Genomic DNA, 15268 nt, shown 5'->3' with positions numbered 1-15268 from the left:
ATGTTTATGGAACTAGTGACGGGCCTGGATTTGAGAACTGTTGAATGTTTTATGCTGTGAATTAGTTTCCTAATGTGTCAAGAAAGGATGACCCAGTTAAGTATGTATCCTTAAAAACCACACCACACACACACACACTTCTTCAAACTGATAGTCATATTTCTTTTGAACAAAAAGCTGGAGATGAAACAAACAAGAGTAATCTGCATGGAAGAACATAAATATGACCCAAGTGATGAGTAAAAAGTAAAGTCAAGGAAAGTAGAGGAGGAAAGAGAATGGGAAAATGAAGCCATCCGTTTCCCTGGGACTGCTCAGAAGAATGTTCTGGGCGACCTCCACCAGTTCTCTTTTCTGCTTCCCTTGGCCACACAATATTGTGTCAGGAGATCATAAGCCATTTATCATCCTCTATAGACTGGAAACGTGTCTTTTGTTTCCAGAATAAGCATGCACAGACAAACTAAGAAGGAAGTTAAAAAAAAAGGGCTGGAGTCAAATCTGAAGTTGACTTTGGCGTTTCACTCTTTCCTGAACCTCCAGGAAAATGGAGTATAAATGCCAAGACAGCACTTAAGATCAATGTGTGATAAATTTCTAGATCTATGAAACAGTTCCTCAAATAACCAAACACCAATGTGGTTTGGCACAGTCTGTCTCCCAGGAGCAGGAAAGAATTACCCAGAATTCACTCTTTTTTTTTCTCTAGGTATTGCATCAGGCAGCCAATAAGACACTCTGGATTTCAGGAGCTTATGGACTACATTTGAGCTTATCTACAATTTAATTCAATCAATATTTCCCAGGAACCTATTATCAAAAGCCATGAGTCTTTTTGGTTTAGGTTTGTTGTCAAAATTAGACGTTGCTTTCGTTCTTCTTCCTCAGAAAGCTAAACACATTTTTTTTTCTTATCTAGCCGTGACTTTTTCCATCTCCAAACTGGCTCCTCTACACACTGATGGTCATTTAAGTTCTTGGGTTCCATTTCAGTTATGCTCACAGCCAGAAAGAAACCCTCCCAAGGAAAGAAACTCATAGACCGTATTCATAGTTGGGTTTTCTTAGCAAAAGCAACTGTAGAATACATATGCTGTTAAAAAAATCTTTCTTTTCCTTTGGGAAAGAAAACAACTCACTTGGAGAATGGGGATCATCCAGACAGGCCAACTTGACTCTAAAAGCCTGGTTGAAAAAGATTTCCCACACACTGGTGACTCATTACTATTACAGTACTCTCTGGAGTTCTGCCCAGCCCTACTCTTTGATATTTCATACAATAAAAAGCTCTTTTGAAACTGGGCTAATAACATATAAAACTACAGCTAGGCTCAATTTAAAAATATCCATTACTTAACTCACTGTGGTTAGTAACCACATCGATCCACTACAGCAGGACAAGCTGCTTCTATTCATTTTATAGCTTCAACATATGAACTCCAGTAACGTAAATACGACCAGAGTGATGAGTAAAAAGTGAAGTCAAAGAAAATAAAGGGGGAAAGAGAATGGGAAGATGACGTAGGAAAATGAATGGAGAACTCCTTAGGAGCTGAGAAATTATAAATAACCCAGGAGGGAAATAAGTGTTATCATAACAAAGGAAAATGAAATGGATTGAAAAATTCCTTTTCCCAAAATTCTGTTTTAAATGGAGTCCTTTGTTAAACCTGGCAATAAACTGTATTATTAATAATAATATAGGAATGCTTGATTTATTTTCTTGTGGATTCTTAGGCCTTTTCTTTGACATTTAGTTGCAAGCACATTGAAGCATTTTCTTCTATTTAGTATCTGGGTGAAAGAATACATGGAATATATTTCATGCTTTTTAAAAACAAATGTCACAACCACAATTGCTGTGGGGGATATCAGGCTTCAAGCCATAAAATTAAATTCATACTTCAAGAAATTATTTTTAACATGACAAATAAATAATTGTATTAAAATGTGATCTAAATGGGTCATTTCAATCATTTGTGGATACATATATTAAGGTTCCCTGTTGATAAATGGATCGTCTCTAGAGGGAGCTTGTTCATGGTTACACAAGGAATTCACTGTGTAGAACATGATACTCACGCTTCAGGATATTTCTCTGTTCTAATTCTTCAGTGGTGGGCCTCTGGCTAAGTCTCCTATGATGACAAAACAGATACATGGCAGGTTAGATGCAAAATAAAGCAACAAGCAAAGCTGCGTTTTTTCACGTTTTGAGAAACAAAAATCCATTTTAAAATTATTTATTTATTTGATTGATTGTGGCAGCTCTTAGTTGTGGCACATGGGATGTTAATTTAGTCGTGGGGGATTTTTTTTGCTGTGGTGTGAAGGCTTAGCCGCTCCACAGCATGTGGGATCTTAGTTCCCTGACCAAGGATTGAACCCAAGTCCCTTCACTGCAAGGCAGATTTTTTTACCACTGGATCACCAGAAACGTTTCACAAAAATCCACTTTTAAGCCTACAAAATAAAAGCCTCCTTTCCATTAGTTTGGAGACTGGAGATTGTGGCTAAGACTGCTAACTACACATCCTCCCTTCTTTTGTGTAGAAGCAGAACTCCCAGAGTTTTAGCTAAACACACAACTATAAATTTCTGCCCAGTGGCAAGGTACAGTCACATGACTGAGTTCTTGTGATCTGGGATGTGAGCAGTAGTGTTTGTAACGTCTGCTTTTTACCCTTAAAATGACTGAAAGTGTATTCCCTTTTCTCTCTTTCCTTCTTCCACAGGCCAGAACTTGAACATGGTCATGTGGGCCAGCTCCGATTATACAGATGAGGCTATCATGGAGACGGAAGAGCAACAAGATGGAAGGAACCTGGGAACCTGTCTGACTGCCAGAAGCTGCGTACCCCACCCACACTGGACAGCCCACCTCCCTCTACACTGCGATGTGAAAAAGAAACAAACACCTCAAAGTGCCTTGCTTGGACCACGGCACTTTTCGGTCTCTGTTAAGGGGCTTCCTTGGTGGTTCAGATAGTAAAGAATCTGCCTACAGTGCAGCAGACTCAGGTTCAATCCCTGGTCATGAAGATGCCCTGGAGAAGGAAATGGCTACCCACTCCAATGTTTTTGCCAGGGAAATCCCATGGACAGAGGAGGCTGGCAGGCTACAGTCCATAGAGTTGCAGAGTCAGACATGAATGAGCAACTAACAGTTTCTTTCAGATCAGCTTAGCCTGTACCCTAATTAACATACAGATCATTAGAATCTAAGAAAAGGCTGCTGCTCAAGGGTTCATACCAACTCATGAGATGATCAATTTATATCGTACAGTGTTTTCAGGAAAACACTGCTTTGGGATCTCAAATAATTTTACAATGCATATAAAGTTATCTCGGGCTACATAAGCCCTTTCCATCTACCTTCGAGAAAAGCGAGGCTCAGTTGGGATTAGTACCTAACCATTTATACATAAGAGCTCAATATCCTAATAACCCTTGGTCTCGGTCTTACTTACATTATTAATTTATTGTTAATCACTGACAAAAACTTCCTCTGGATGTAGACTGAATTTGTGCAAATTAAATTAATATACATTAAAGGCAATCTTAATACAAGATACTGTCAACTCTGTTTATGGCTGTATAGAAATGATATGAAGAATTAAAATCAATGCTATTTTGAATAGCTCATTAAAAAGTTTAAAATTTAATCTTCATTAGAGCCATCCTGAAATTCATTTAATATGTGAGCCCACAGAAAGCCCCAGTGAAAATCTTTGCCAGCCAAATTTTGTGCCACTCATGTATCCTATGTTACATATCTGTACTATATGGTCCCCCATAAGACACTGTTCTTCTTTTGCTTATGGACTTTCTTTATCTGGAATGCCCTTCTCTCCCTCTTCACCCGCTGAAATCTCATAAATTATTAAAGGCTCCTGGTTCTTTATCCCTCTACAATGGTTCTAAATAAATTATGAAAGTGAAAAAGTGAAAGCTAGTCACACAGTCATGTCTGACTCTTTGTGATCCCATGGACCGTAGCCTACCAGGCTCCTCTGTCCACGGAATTCTCCAGGCAAGAGTATTGGAGTGGGTTGACATTTCCTTCTCCAGAGGATCTTCCCAACCCATGGATCGAACCCAGGTCCCCTGAATTGCAGGCAGATTCTTTACCAATTGAGCTACTAGTGAAGCCCCCGAAAAAGTGAAAGTCACTCAGTCGTGTCTGACTGTTTGCAATAGTCCATGGAATTCTCAAGGCCAGAATATTGGAATGGGTAGCCTTTCCCTTCCCCAGGGGATCTTCCCAACCCATGGATCGAACCCAGGTCTCCCACATTGCAGACAGAGTCTTTACCAGCTGAGCTGCAAGGGAAGGCCAAGAACACTGAACACTGGAGTGGATGGCCTATCCCTTCTCCAGGGGATCTTCCTGACCCAGGAATTGAACCAGGGTCTCCTGCATTGCAGGCAGATTCATTACTAACTGAGCTATCAGAGAAACCCCACATAAATTATACATCTATTAAATTAAACATTAAAGAACTTATCATCACAAAGATAATAATCACTGCATACAGTGACAGCAGCCATGAAATCAGAAGACGATTGCTTCTTGGCAGGAAAGCTATGACAAACTTAGTGCGTTGAAAAGCAGAGACGTTACTCTGCCAGCAAAGGTCCGTAGAGTGAAGGCTGCAGTCTTCCCAGTCATGTATGGTTATGAGAGTTAGACCATAAAGAAGGCAGAATGCCAAAAAATTGATGCCTTAGAACTGTGGTGCTGGAGAAGATCCTGAAAGTCCCTCAGACAGCAAGGAAATCAAACCAGTCAATCTTAAGGGAAATCAACCCTGAATATGCTTTGGAAGGACTGATGCTGAAGCTGAAGCTCCAGTGTTTTGGTCATTTGATGCAAACAGTCAACTCACTGGAAAAGTCCGTGATGCTGGGAAAGATTGAGGGTGGAAGGAAAAGAGGGTATCAGAGTACGAGATAGCTGGATGGCATCACCGATGCAATTGGGCAAACTTCGGGAGATGATGGGGACAGGGAGGGCTGTGAGCTGCAGTCCATGCGGTCGAAAAGAGCTGGACACCACTGGGCAACCGAACAACAGCAACATGGTTGCTTCATGGTGTCAACTTCTCAGTGTTCTTCATCAGTCCCTGCCTTGGAGTGTTTGGGGTCTGTTTTAATTTGTCACTGCTATAAATACCCTTGAAATAAATATCTTCGTAAAATACAGTGTTGTTTTTTTTTTCTCCCCTTGGCTGGATTATTTCCTTCTTGTACAAAACCTTCCAGATAGTATTATCATATAAAGAAATACTGCTTTAGAATTATTTTCTCATATTAGTCGCTCTTCAGAATCACTGAACTAGAGCAATGTAGACATGTCTATTTTTTCATAAAGTTGCTGACATTGGGTTTAATGTTTAAAAGTGTTTTACCAATTTAAGGGATACATAATAATTTAACTTAATGAAAAATACTTAATGGTATTAAGTGCTCGCTAGGATCCACGGCTTCAGTGTACCATTGATTTTACCAGCATAAGCGCTGGGCTTGGCCCCAATCTGTAAAACAGATAACAGCTTCTGGAACCCTCATGGCCAACCCTGCAGGTACATCACAGTCATAGAAATCTCCCACGCTCAAGCAAGGTGGGGACTTCTCTCCCACCTCCAAATCTTGTCTGGTGGTTCAGACTGTTCCCTTCTCCCTAACTGATGCAACCTGTTTTTTTATGCAGCGTGAGGGCAGGTAGCAAAATAATACTCAAATAAGCTTATATTAATAATAAAAAGGAGAGCTTCAGCACTCACTGCTGTTAAAACTGCCAGTTACGCATATATGTGGCATCTGGAAAAACAGTACGGATGAACCTATTTCCAGGGCAGGAACAGAGATGCAGACATAGAGAACAGACATGTGGGCACAGGAGGAGAAGGGGAGGGTGGGGCGAACTGGGAGATTAGGATATATACACTAATATGTGTAAAATAGCTAGTAGGAAGCTGCTGTTCAGCACAGGGAGCTCAGCTTGGTGCTGTGATGACCTAGAGGGGTCGGATGGGGGAAATGGGGGGGAAAGGAGGTCCAAGAGGGTGGGGATATATGTATTCACGTGGCTGATTCACTTTGTTGTACAGCAGAAACTAACACAACATTGCAAAGCAATTATAAAATAAATAACCCCAATAAAAATAATAATTAAAAAAAAAAACCTGCCAATTACATGCTCCCTAAGACACAAATGGCAAAGTAGACATCCTACAATGGCTAAAAGCAGGAAGTGCAGGCAGAGACCATTTATTTGGAGTAAAAAGTGGGAAGTTTTCATTTAGGGGCTATGGTTCCCTGACTTGGATGTAATTGGCCACTGACACTAACTAATATTTCTATCATCTCACAGCCCCCAGGGCAGCACCTTGCGGCAATCACAGCAATGTTAGGGAGTCCACGAATCAGACCAGGAGATGGGCAAACTATGGGTGTGAGGTCAAATGTGGCCTGTTGCCTGTTTTGGTGAAGAACGTTTTCTTGGAACGTAGGCACACTCATCCATGCTACAACAGCACAGTCCAGCAGCTGCAACAGGGACTCTCTGGCCAACAAAGCCTAAAATATTTACTAACTGGTCCTTTATAGAAAGAGCCTGTCCCTACTTGGATCAGGCTTTGGCAACCTCAAAGCCAACTGGCTAGCTAGACCAATAAGTAAGTGCCTTGGACTTCCTCCGTGGTTCATTGGTTAAGACCCCAAGCTTCCACTGCAGGGGCATGGGTTTGATCACTGGTTGCTTCTCTGGTGGCTCAGCGGTTAAAGCATCTGCCTGGAATGTGGGAGACCCGGGTTCAATCCCCGGTCGGGAAGATCCCCTGGAGAAGGAAATGGCAACCCACTCCAGTACTCTTCCCTGGAGAATCCCATGGACGGAGGAGCCTGGTAGGCTACAGTCCATGGGGTTGCAAAGAGTCGGACATGACTGAGAGACTTCACTTTCTTGGGGAACTAAGATCCCATATGTTACAGGGCATGGCCAAAAAAATTAAAAAATAAAAAACAGTATTATTATTATTTCTTTTTTAAAGGCAGGCTCATTGAGTGATTTACCATCAAAGACCAACTTTAAAAGATCAGAGAGGCCGAGTATGCCCTTCTACGAGGAATTCACAGTGATCTCAGTCAGGCAGGGAATTGCAGGAGAGGGGAAAGTAAGAACTCATCAGAGCTCTTCCCAAACGTCAGCAATTACCTGACGAGCTTGGTTCCAATCTGCTGTCGGATTTCCTGCCTCTCTTCTTCAGATGTGCACTGCAAGATGTTTTTGTCCTCTAATTCCTTCTTAGATGGTCTGTTGCCAAGTTTGATAGCAAGAGTGTCCCTTCGTCGTATCTTGCTTGCCAAAGCACCTGAGGATTGGAAAAGGCAGAAGCGCAGAGAAAGGCTTTTAACAAGTGGCCCTCAGGTTACACATGGCAGAGGCTTTTTAAACAGAGCCAGACCAAATTCTTTATCCACATGCAAGAGCAGAATTTCAATTAACCTAAAGTAAAAAAAAGTTTCGCGTTAGATGCAATTCATGTTGAAAAACTAAAAACTGTTTGTTTTTTAATGTTCTGAAAAATGTTGGGAAACTCTGAAAAAACCTGCAACTATCACCTCATCATTTGGACAGTGATGATGAGTGAAGTTGCTCAGTCGTGTCTGACTCTTTGGATCCCATGGACTGCAGCCTACCAGGCTCCTCTGTCCATAGAACCGGATAGTGGTATCTGAAGTTTATTCTGCTGAGACGGCATATCATGGAAATCACTGAATGCATAATACTTTTCTTTTCTTTTTCAAGTCTTAAAAACCTAGCCTCCTTGCTTATTTTGTATAGTAAATCTCTGTCTTCTCTTTTCCTCCCTTCACTCAGAAAACCACACCAAAAGAAGTCTATCTTCGATGCACGTATGTGTGCTAAGTCACTTCAGTTGTCCCCGACTCTTTGTGAACCCATGGACTGTAGCCCGCCAGGCTCCTCTGTCCACGATTTTCCCCAGGCAAGAACACTGGAGTGGGTTGCCATTTCCTCCTCCAGGGGATCTTCCCGACTCAGGGACTGAACCTGTGTCTCTTGTGTCTCCTTCATTGGCAGGCGGGTTCTCTACCACTAGCGCCACCTGGGAGGGCCCTATCTTCCATACCAGTGTTTTAATCCTAAATTACCCAAGAATCCCTGATACCTCAGAGGATAGTAAACACCAAAGGATGACAATGATTTTTGCTGTTGCTTGATTTTATTGTTGTTCAATAATGATCTTTTTTATTGTTCAGTACAAACTAGAAGGAATTTGACAAACTGCTATTTAATCATGAATATATTAATAACTTTTCATAAACTGTAAATTCCATAGTGAATCCCTCCCAAGTCATCCAGATGACTTTTTTAAAAGTCATCCTTTTAAAAAAGTTCTTTTTTAAAGAACAGCATCCTTCCAGTTGCCTAAGTTATATGTACACAGTTGGCCTCATCCACTTTACTATCATTCCTTCTTAGAAAGCATACCATTTTATTATTATGACTGAGTGACTGCTTTTAGTTCTTAAAAGGTATTAGTCATTCTTGACTCACTCCTCATTTTAAACCACAGTATAAAAGTGAGTGAAATTCTCAAACACCTCCCATGAGTAATCCAGAGAATCCCCGTTGATGCTCGTTATTCAAGAAAGGTCCCAGGGTAGAAGGGTCATCTCTGACCAACCTGAGAAAGGCCTCTGTCGTCTTTTTAGACAAGTTCAAATAGGCATACTGGCCTCATAGACTGTTTCCCTCACCCCTCTGCCCTGTGGAATCATCTTTCAGAAAGGTCTGTCGTGTACACCTAAACTTCAGAAGATACACATTTCTAATCTGGGAGGGGCAGATGAGGGGAAAGCAAGCATCAGGTGTCTGGTTCCTGATGATGCTTTTGTTTTTTCAGAATGCGCCTGTTTCTGGCCACCGTGGACTTCCCTCCCTTTCTCCCTCTTGAAAAGTCTTACTTTCTCCACTGCCGTCCTCGTCCTCATCTTCTTCGTCGTCATCGTCATCGGTGTACAAGATGGGTCCGTCAGAGTCGGAGTCATTGGCCTGGTATTCCCTTTGGCCTTCGTCCTCTGAAGATTCTCCCATCAGCCCAGGAGTCAGGAGCCGAGGCGCTGCCTTCCCCAGCTCATCTTTGGTGGTGAAGCTATGAAAGGCACAGACACATGGGGGTGGTGTGAAGCTCAGAGCAACCCTCGAGGATGATGCCAACACAGGAGACAGAGCTCTAGTTTCATAAGCATCCTTTGGGTGTGAAAGGAGAAAGCAGATACCAGCCAGCTAAAGTCGCTGAAACAGGGCAACAGTACTGCATTCCTTAATTCTCAAGGTTTTAGTCTCATCTGACAAATGAAAAGGATTGACCAGATAGTGGCCAATACATTTAGTATGTGAATACTGTAAAACTGTATTTTGAAAATGTATTTTTCCCTAGCCTTAGGGAGGTTCAGTGGAAAGAACAATTAGCCAGAAGCGCTTAGATATTTGACTTTGTACTTTTTCTTGAGTCTGTAACTCCGACTTATCCTTCCCAGTCTAGGTTAAAGACTCAACTCCCCGAGGAATATTTCACTGCCCATCAAACTAGTTCCTTACCTCCCTCTCCCTGCTCCCATGGTGACCTGAAGCCCCCCACCACTGGTGCACTTAGCACATGCATCTCAGTCTGCCTCCCTAACCCTGCAAAGTTCCTTGACAAGGAGGACTCATCTTGTTTTGCAGCTCAGCACCTAGAAGGCTCCTGCCACAGAAAAGTACATCATCTTCAACTGCTATGTGAATTAATCCTATTTTTTCATCACAGCCAGTGTACTAACAGTCAAAAACTATATATCTTCTCTGTGCTTCATTTGTCCATTTATAAAACTGTCTGTCATATGATATTAACATTACCATAAGATGCTGGGAGGGATTGGGGGCAGGAGGAGAAGGGGATGACAGAGAATGAGATGGCTGGATGGCATCACCGACTCGATAGACATGAGTTTGGGTAAACTCCGGGAGTTGGTGATGGATAGGGAAGCCTGTCGTGCTATGATTCATGGGGATCACATAGAGTCAGACATGACTGACTGACTGAACTGAACTGAAGATTATATTAACAATACAAGATGGAAAATGTGAAAGCTAAGTGGCCTCTCTAGAAGAAAGATGATATGTAAGGATGCAATGAGTTTCTATTATTTAGCTTGATAAAAGTTTCTGACTTAAAGTTACTATAAATACACAAAGCTTGGCAATTTCACAGACTAGAATTTTAAAAATACTTTACATCAAAAACATATCACTTCAGAAACAATACAATCTTCATTTTAAGATACAGAAGCTCCCCACATTGCCTTCTGATATAAAAAGAAGAATCCAAATTTGGACGTCACACTTCTGAACAACCATTTAGTGCAAAACATGTGCTTGTGGTTCACACTGCAAAAAAATTTTTTTTCAATAGTTGTTTGAATGATAAAAACAGGTAAGCTTTGTCAGACTCTAAAGTACTGAAAATTCTACTTTGTGGTTGATAAGCCTGAAATAGTCAATTTTAAACTTATTAGGAAAATCCAACAGCCAAAAATTCTTGTTTTCAAGTGAGTAAATATGAAATTTCCTCTTTAATTGCATAAAATACATAAAGCATAAAATTTACCATTTTAACCATTTTGAAGTGTTTAGTTCAGTGGCATTAAGTATATTTATACTGTTGTGCAACTATCACCAACATCCATCTCGAGTTTTTCATCTTCCCAAACTCAAACTCTGTACCCATTAAACAGTATGTGTCCATTCCTCCTCCCTTAACTCATGGCAACCGCCATTCTACCTTCTGTCTCTACAAATCTGACTGTCTTTGGTGCTTCATTACATGAAATTATGCAACACTTGTCCTTTTGTGTCTGACTTATACTCACTTAGGATGTCTTAAAAGTTCCTGCGTGTTGCAGCATGTGTCAGAATGTCCTTCCTTTTCAAAGCTGCATAGTGTTCCACCATATGTATATGTCACATTTTGTTTATCAATTCATCATTCTCTGGACACGTGGGTTGTTTCTAACTTTTGGTTGATGTGAATGATGCAGCTATGGATGTGCGTGTGTGCTCAGTCGCTCAGTCGTGTCTGACTCTTTGCGAGCTCATGGATTGTAGCCCACCAGGCTCCTCTGTCCATGGGATTTTCCAGGCAAAAACACTGGAGTGGGTTGCCATTACCTACTCCAGGGGATCTTCCCACATCTATGGACATTGGTGTACAAATATCTGTTTGAGTACCTGCTTTCAAATTTTTTGGTTATATGCACAGAAGAGGGCTTCTCCAGTTACTCGCCAGTAAAGAATCCACCTTCAGTGCAAGAGACGTGAATTTGAGCCCTGAGTCAGCAAGATCTGCTGCAGGAGAGCCCGGCAACCCACTCCAGTGTTCTTGCCTGGACAATCCCATGGAAAGAGGAACCTGGCAGGCTACAGTCCATAGGGTTGCAAACAGTCAGACGCAACTGAAGCGACTAAGCACGCACACACAGAAGTAGAATTGCGGAATCATACAGTAATCTTATGTTTAATTTTCTGAAAAACTACCACATTGCTTCCAAAGTATGACATCTCATTTTAAATACGAGAAGATTTATTTTGTGGAAACACTTGTTCACAGTCTGGATTTCTAGTGTACTGCCCCTGGAGGCCATTCTTGCTTGGAGAGTGCCACGGTGGGTGACTGAGGCACATTAAAAAGATATGCCAACTATTAACACATTCTGAGGAGCAGAGCAAAGCTACCTCAGGAATGAGTCCTAGCATTTGTTCATATCACTGTTCATTAATTTATCATGATACCGATTATTTTAATCTTATTATTTGGGTTTTATAATGCTTTGCAGTTTTTTAAGACTTCTGCCTACATTGACAACTTAACCACTGTTCTACAGCAGCAGTCCCCAGCTTTTTTGGCTCCAGGGACCAGTTTCACAGAAGACAGTTTTCCCACGAATTGAAGTGAGGCTTCACCTGCTGCTTACCACCTGCTGTGTGGTCTGGTTCCTAACAGGCCATGGGCCTGTGTGGAGGGGAGACCTATGTTCCATAGTATAAGGATGGCAGGTAATGTATAGTTCATGGAATCCAAGAATGCCATGAACGAGCTGCCCAAACAAGGTGGCAATTCCAGTCTACAACCCCGACTCAAAACTCTATCAAATGTTATGTTATTAAGATTCACAGTCTACCTATCAAATGTGATGTTATATTTTAACTCATACCTAATAATATGTTATGTTGATATATTATATATTATATTTAATTTAATATTAAATATTTTACTCTAAATTTTTATCAGTCAATTCATGACTTGGCTCTTATTTTACTCCTACATTTCTTGGGCACACTGTAAAATACAGTGAACTCTCTAAATGTTTGTGGATAAAAGAGTTGAATCTCATTTGGATATGGGCTTCAGATGGATGTATTAGTTTCTGCTTTACATTATACCAGAATTATACACTACTAATGAACCTACCAACAAACAGAACTCTACCAAATAGTTACTAGTCTGCACTATGTGGATAAAAGTAGGTGTTTTTACACAGGGCCACTTGTCTTCTTTAAAGTGTTCACATTTGCATTCCCAACAAAAGCCTCTTCATAAAATGACAGAATTTTCACACATTCGTTGACTAAACATAACTGAGGGAGAGTTCTAAGGACAGCAAGAGACGAAGAGCCAGAAATTCTAATTCACATCTCCACTTAAAAACGGAAGAAAGCATTTGGAAGGAAATTTGAGAGACTACTTATTCCAAGCTCATTAACTCAAAAGCAAACACAAACTGTCCCTGTGGGATGAACTGTAATTTAAATTTTTAATTTTGTAGAACGTACAGAGAAGAAAATCTCCATGCCCTCTTCTAGGAAAGCATTATAGTTACCCAGACTGACAGGAAACTCTATTCTAAATACCTCGTTGTCTAATGATGTTCTCAGCTCACTCCCTCTGGTCACAGTCCCAGTGGAAATGGAGAAGAGATACTCACTTCTCGTCTGTCAATCCTCCAAGTACTCAAGCTGAAGACGGGTATTAAGCCTCCAGCATGAAGCTTAGCACCGTGCAGTGCCCTTCCTAAAATGATTCTGCTAGAGAGCTGGACAGAATCAGGTCACCTTTGGAAACGGGCTTTCTCAGTGCTTGAGACTATCTGAGGAATTATTTTATATTTTGTTATTTTATATACTGAATAGTGAATCCATGTATTCGATCTTCTTCCCTAATTATTTTGGTAAAAACTAATCTTTTTTTTTTTTACCTTTTTTTTTTTTTTGGCCATGTACCACGGCATGTAGGATCTTAGTTCCCTGACTAGGGATCAAACCCACAGCCCCTGTTATGGAAGGGCAGATCTTAACCCCTGGACTGCCATGGAAGCCCAGGTAAAAACTGATCTTAATTATAATTTCTTGTCCACTTTTTTATCTTTGGTGCTTTGTACACTGCCTGGCACATAGAAGGCAAGCAAAAAATATAGTCGAATGACTGTTCTGTTTTAAAGACTGGAATTAAAGCTGATGTTAGCAAACACTAATAATTAAATGAAGACATCTGCTCTGGGCTGGAAGTATTCAGGACACCATAAGCATTCATTTCAATACATTGTTTTCTGTATCATTTATTAAAATATTGAAAAAAATAATTTATACATTAACATTTATTTATCTTCCCTTGGCTTTCTTTTGAATGATAGTACCCAAAATGATAGAAACAAACACAAAAGAACCTGCAAGTAGAAGCAAGTGTTTGGAAACTTATGAAATTCCATAGTCATGTATGGATGTGAGAGTTGGACCATAAAGAAGGCTGAGCACCAAAGAATTGATGCTTTCAAACTGTGGTGCTGGAGAAGACTCCTGAGAGTCCCTTGGACAGCAAGGAGATCAAATCAGTCAATACTAAAAGAAATCAACTCTGAGTATTCACTGGAAGGACTGATGCTGAAGCTGAAGCTCCAGTACTTTGGTCACCTGATGTGAAGAGCTGACTCATTGGAAAAGACCCTGATTCTGCAAAAGATTGAGGGTAGGACGAGAAGCGGGCAACAGAGGAAGAGACAGTTGGATGGCATCATCAACTCGATGGACATGAGTTTGAACAATCTCTGGGAGATAGTGAAGGACGGGGAAGCCTGATGTGCTACAGTCCATGGGGTCACAAAGAGTCGGACACGACTGAGTTACTGAACAACAACAGAGCACTGAATTTGATGCGCAGCTCTGGGTTTGCATCCTGTCACTTCCTACCTCGGTCATCTTGGGATAAATCTCTTATCTCTTTCGGCATCAGTTTTTCCATCTATGAAACAGAAATACTCCAGGAGAAACTGATGTGAATTAAATAAATGGCAGTTCCTGACATCAAATAAGTATTCAATAGATGAAGGTCAATACTATTAGCAATTAAATAATTAAAGTTGATACTTGAGTCTCTTGATCCAAATCAATTTAATTAATGTACTATTTTTTTAAAGTATAACATGACAAAGATTTTTTTGGAAAGGAGAAATAGTAAATTAAACAAAGAGTGAATTTGGATATTATTCTTAGAAGAGACTGGATATCTCCAAGGCTTTCCCAGACAGAATTGGCAATAACATCTACTACACTCTGACTGTCTTCTCCTCATACTCAAGGGACAGGAGAGCTAACATGTCTTATTGATCTTTAAGTAGAAAATGTATAGGACTTTGTGAGTGATTAGATCTGGAAAGCAGAGGAGAATGAGCACCCTAGGATGAATTCTGGCTTGGGAAACTGGATGATGTCATGCCTATGTCATACCAGATTTTGTACTGGCTGCTGCGGATAAGAAGCAAATAAGACACAGTGGTTAGTTCTGTCCCACGTTGCTGTTCGAGTTTAGTTGCTAAGTCATGTCCGACTATTGTGACCCCATGGACTGTAGCCTGCCAGGCTCCTCTAAACACGGGATTGTCCAAGCAAGAATACTAGAGTAGGTTGCCATTTTCTACTCCAGGGGATCGTCCCAACCCAGGGCTCAAACTTGCATCTCCTGTACTGGCGTGTATGGATGCTAAATTACTTCAGTCATGTCCAACTCTTTGTGACCCTATAGACTATAGTCCACCTGGCTCCTCTGTCCATGGGATTCTCCAGGCAAGAATACTGGAGTGGGTTGCCAGGCCCTTTTCCAGGGGATCTTCCTGGAAGGCAGGTTCTTTACCACTGACTCACCAGAGA

General features: G+C 41.0%; 1 protein-coding gene across 4 annotated transcripts in view; it reads right to left on the bottom strand.

Annotated features, from left to right (window-relative positions):
• Positions 1–15268, bottom strand: part of PHACTR2 (phosphatase and actin regulator 2) — a 146863-nt gene that overhangs the window by 34395 nt on the left and 97200 nt on the right. For all 4 annotated transcript variants that reach the window (XR_826280.1, XM_010851469.1, XM_010851467.1 and 1 more), the window contains 3 exons: positions 8995–9182; positions 7220–7376; positions 2083–2138 (listed from right to left, as the gene is read on the bottom strand). Coding sequence is in view for 3 of the 4 variants with exons in the window: in XM_010851469.1 (XP_010849771.1) it covers positions 2083–2138; positions 7220–7376; positions 8995–9182 (401 nt within the window). In the remaining variant the exon portion in view is untranslated. The remainder of the gene's footprint in view (positions 1–2082; positions 2139–7219; positions 7377–8994; positions 9183–15268) is intronic.

Source organism: Bison bison, unplaced genomic scaffold, assembly GCF_000754665.1.
Source record: "Bison bison bison isolate TAMUID 2011002044 unplaced genomic scaffold, Bison_UMD1.0 scf7180017864303, whole genome shotgun sequence".
NCBI lineage: Eukaryota > Metazoa > Chordata > Mammalia > Artiodactyla > Bovidae > Bison > Bison bison.
This window is presented reverse-complemented; position numbering and strand designations above follow the sequence as displayed.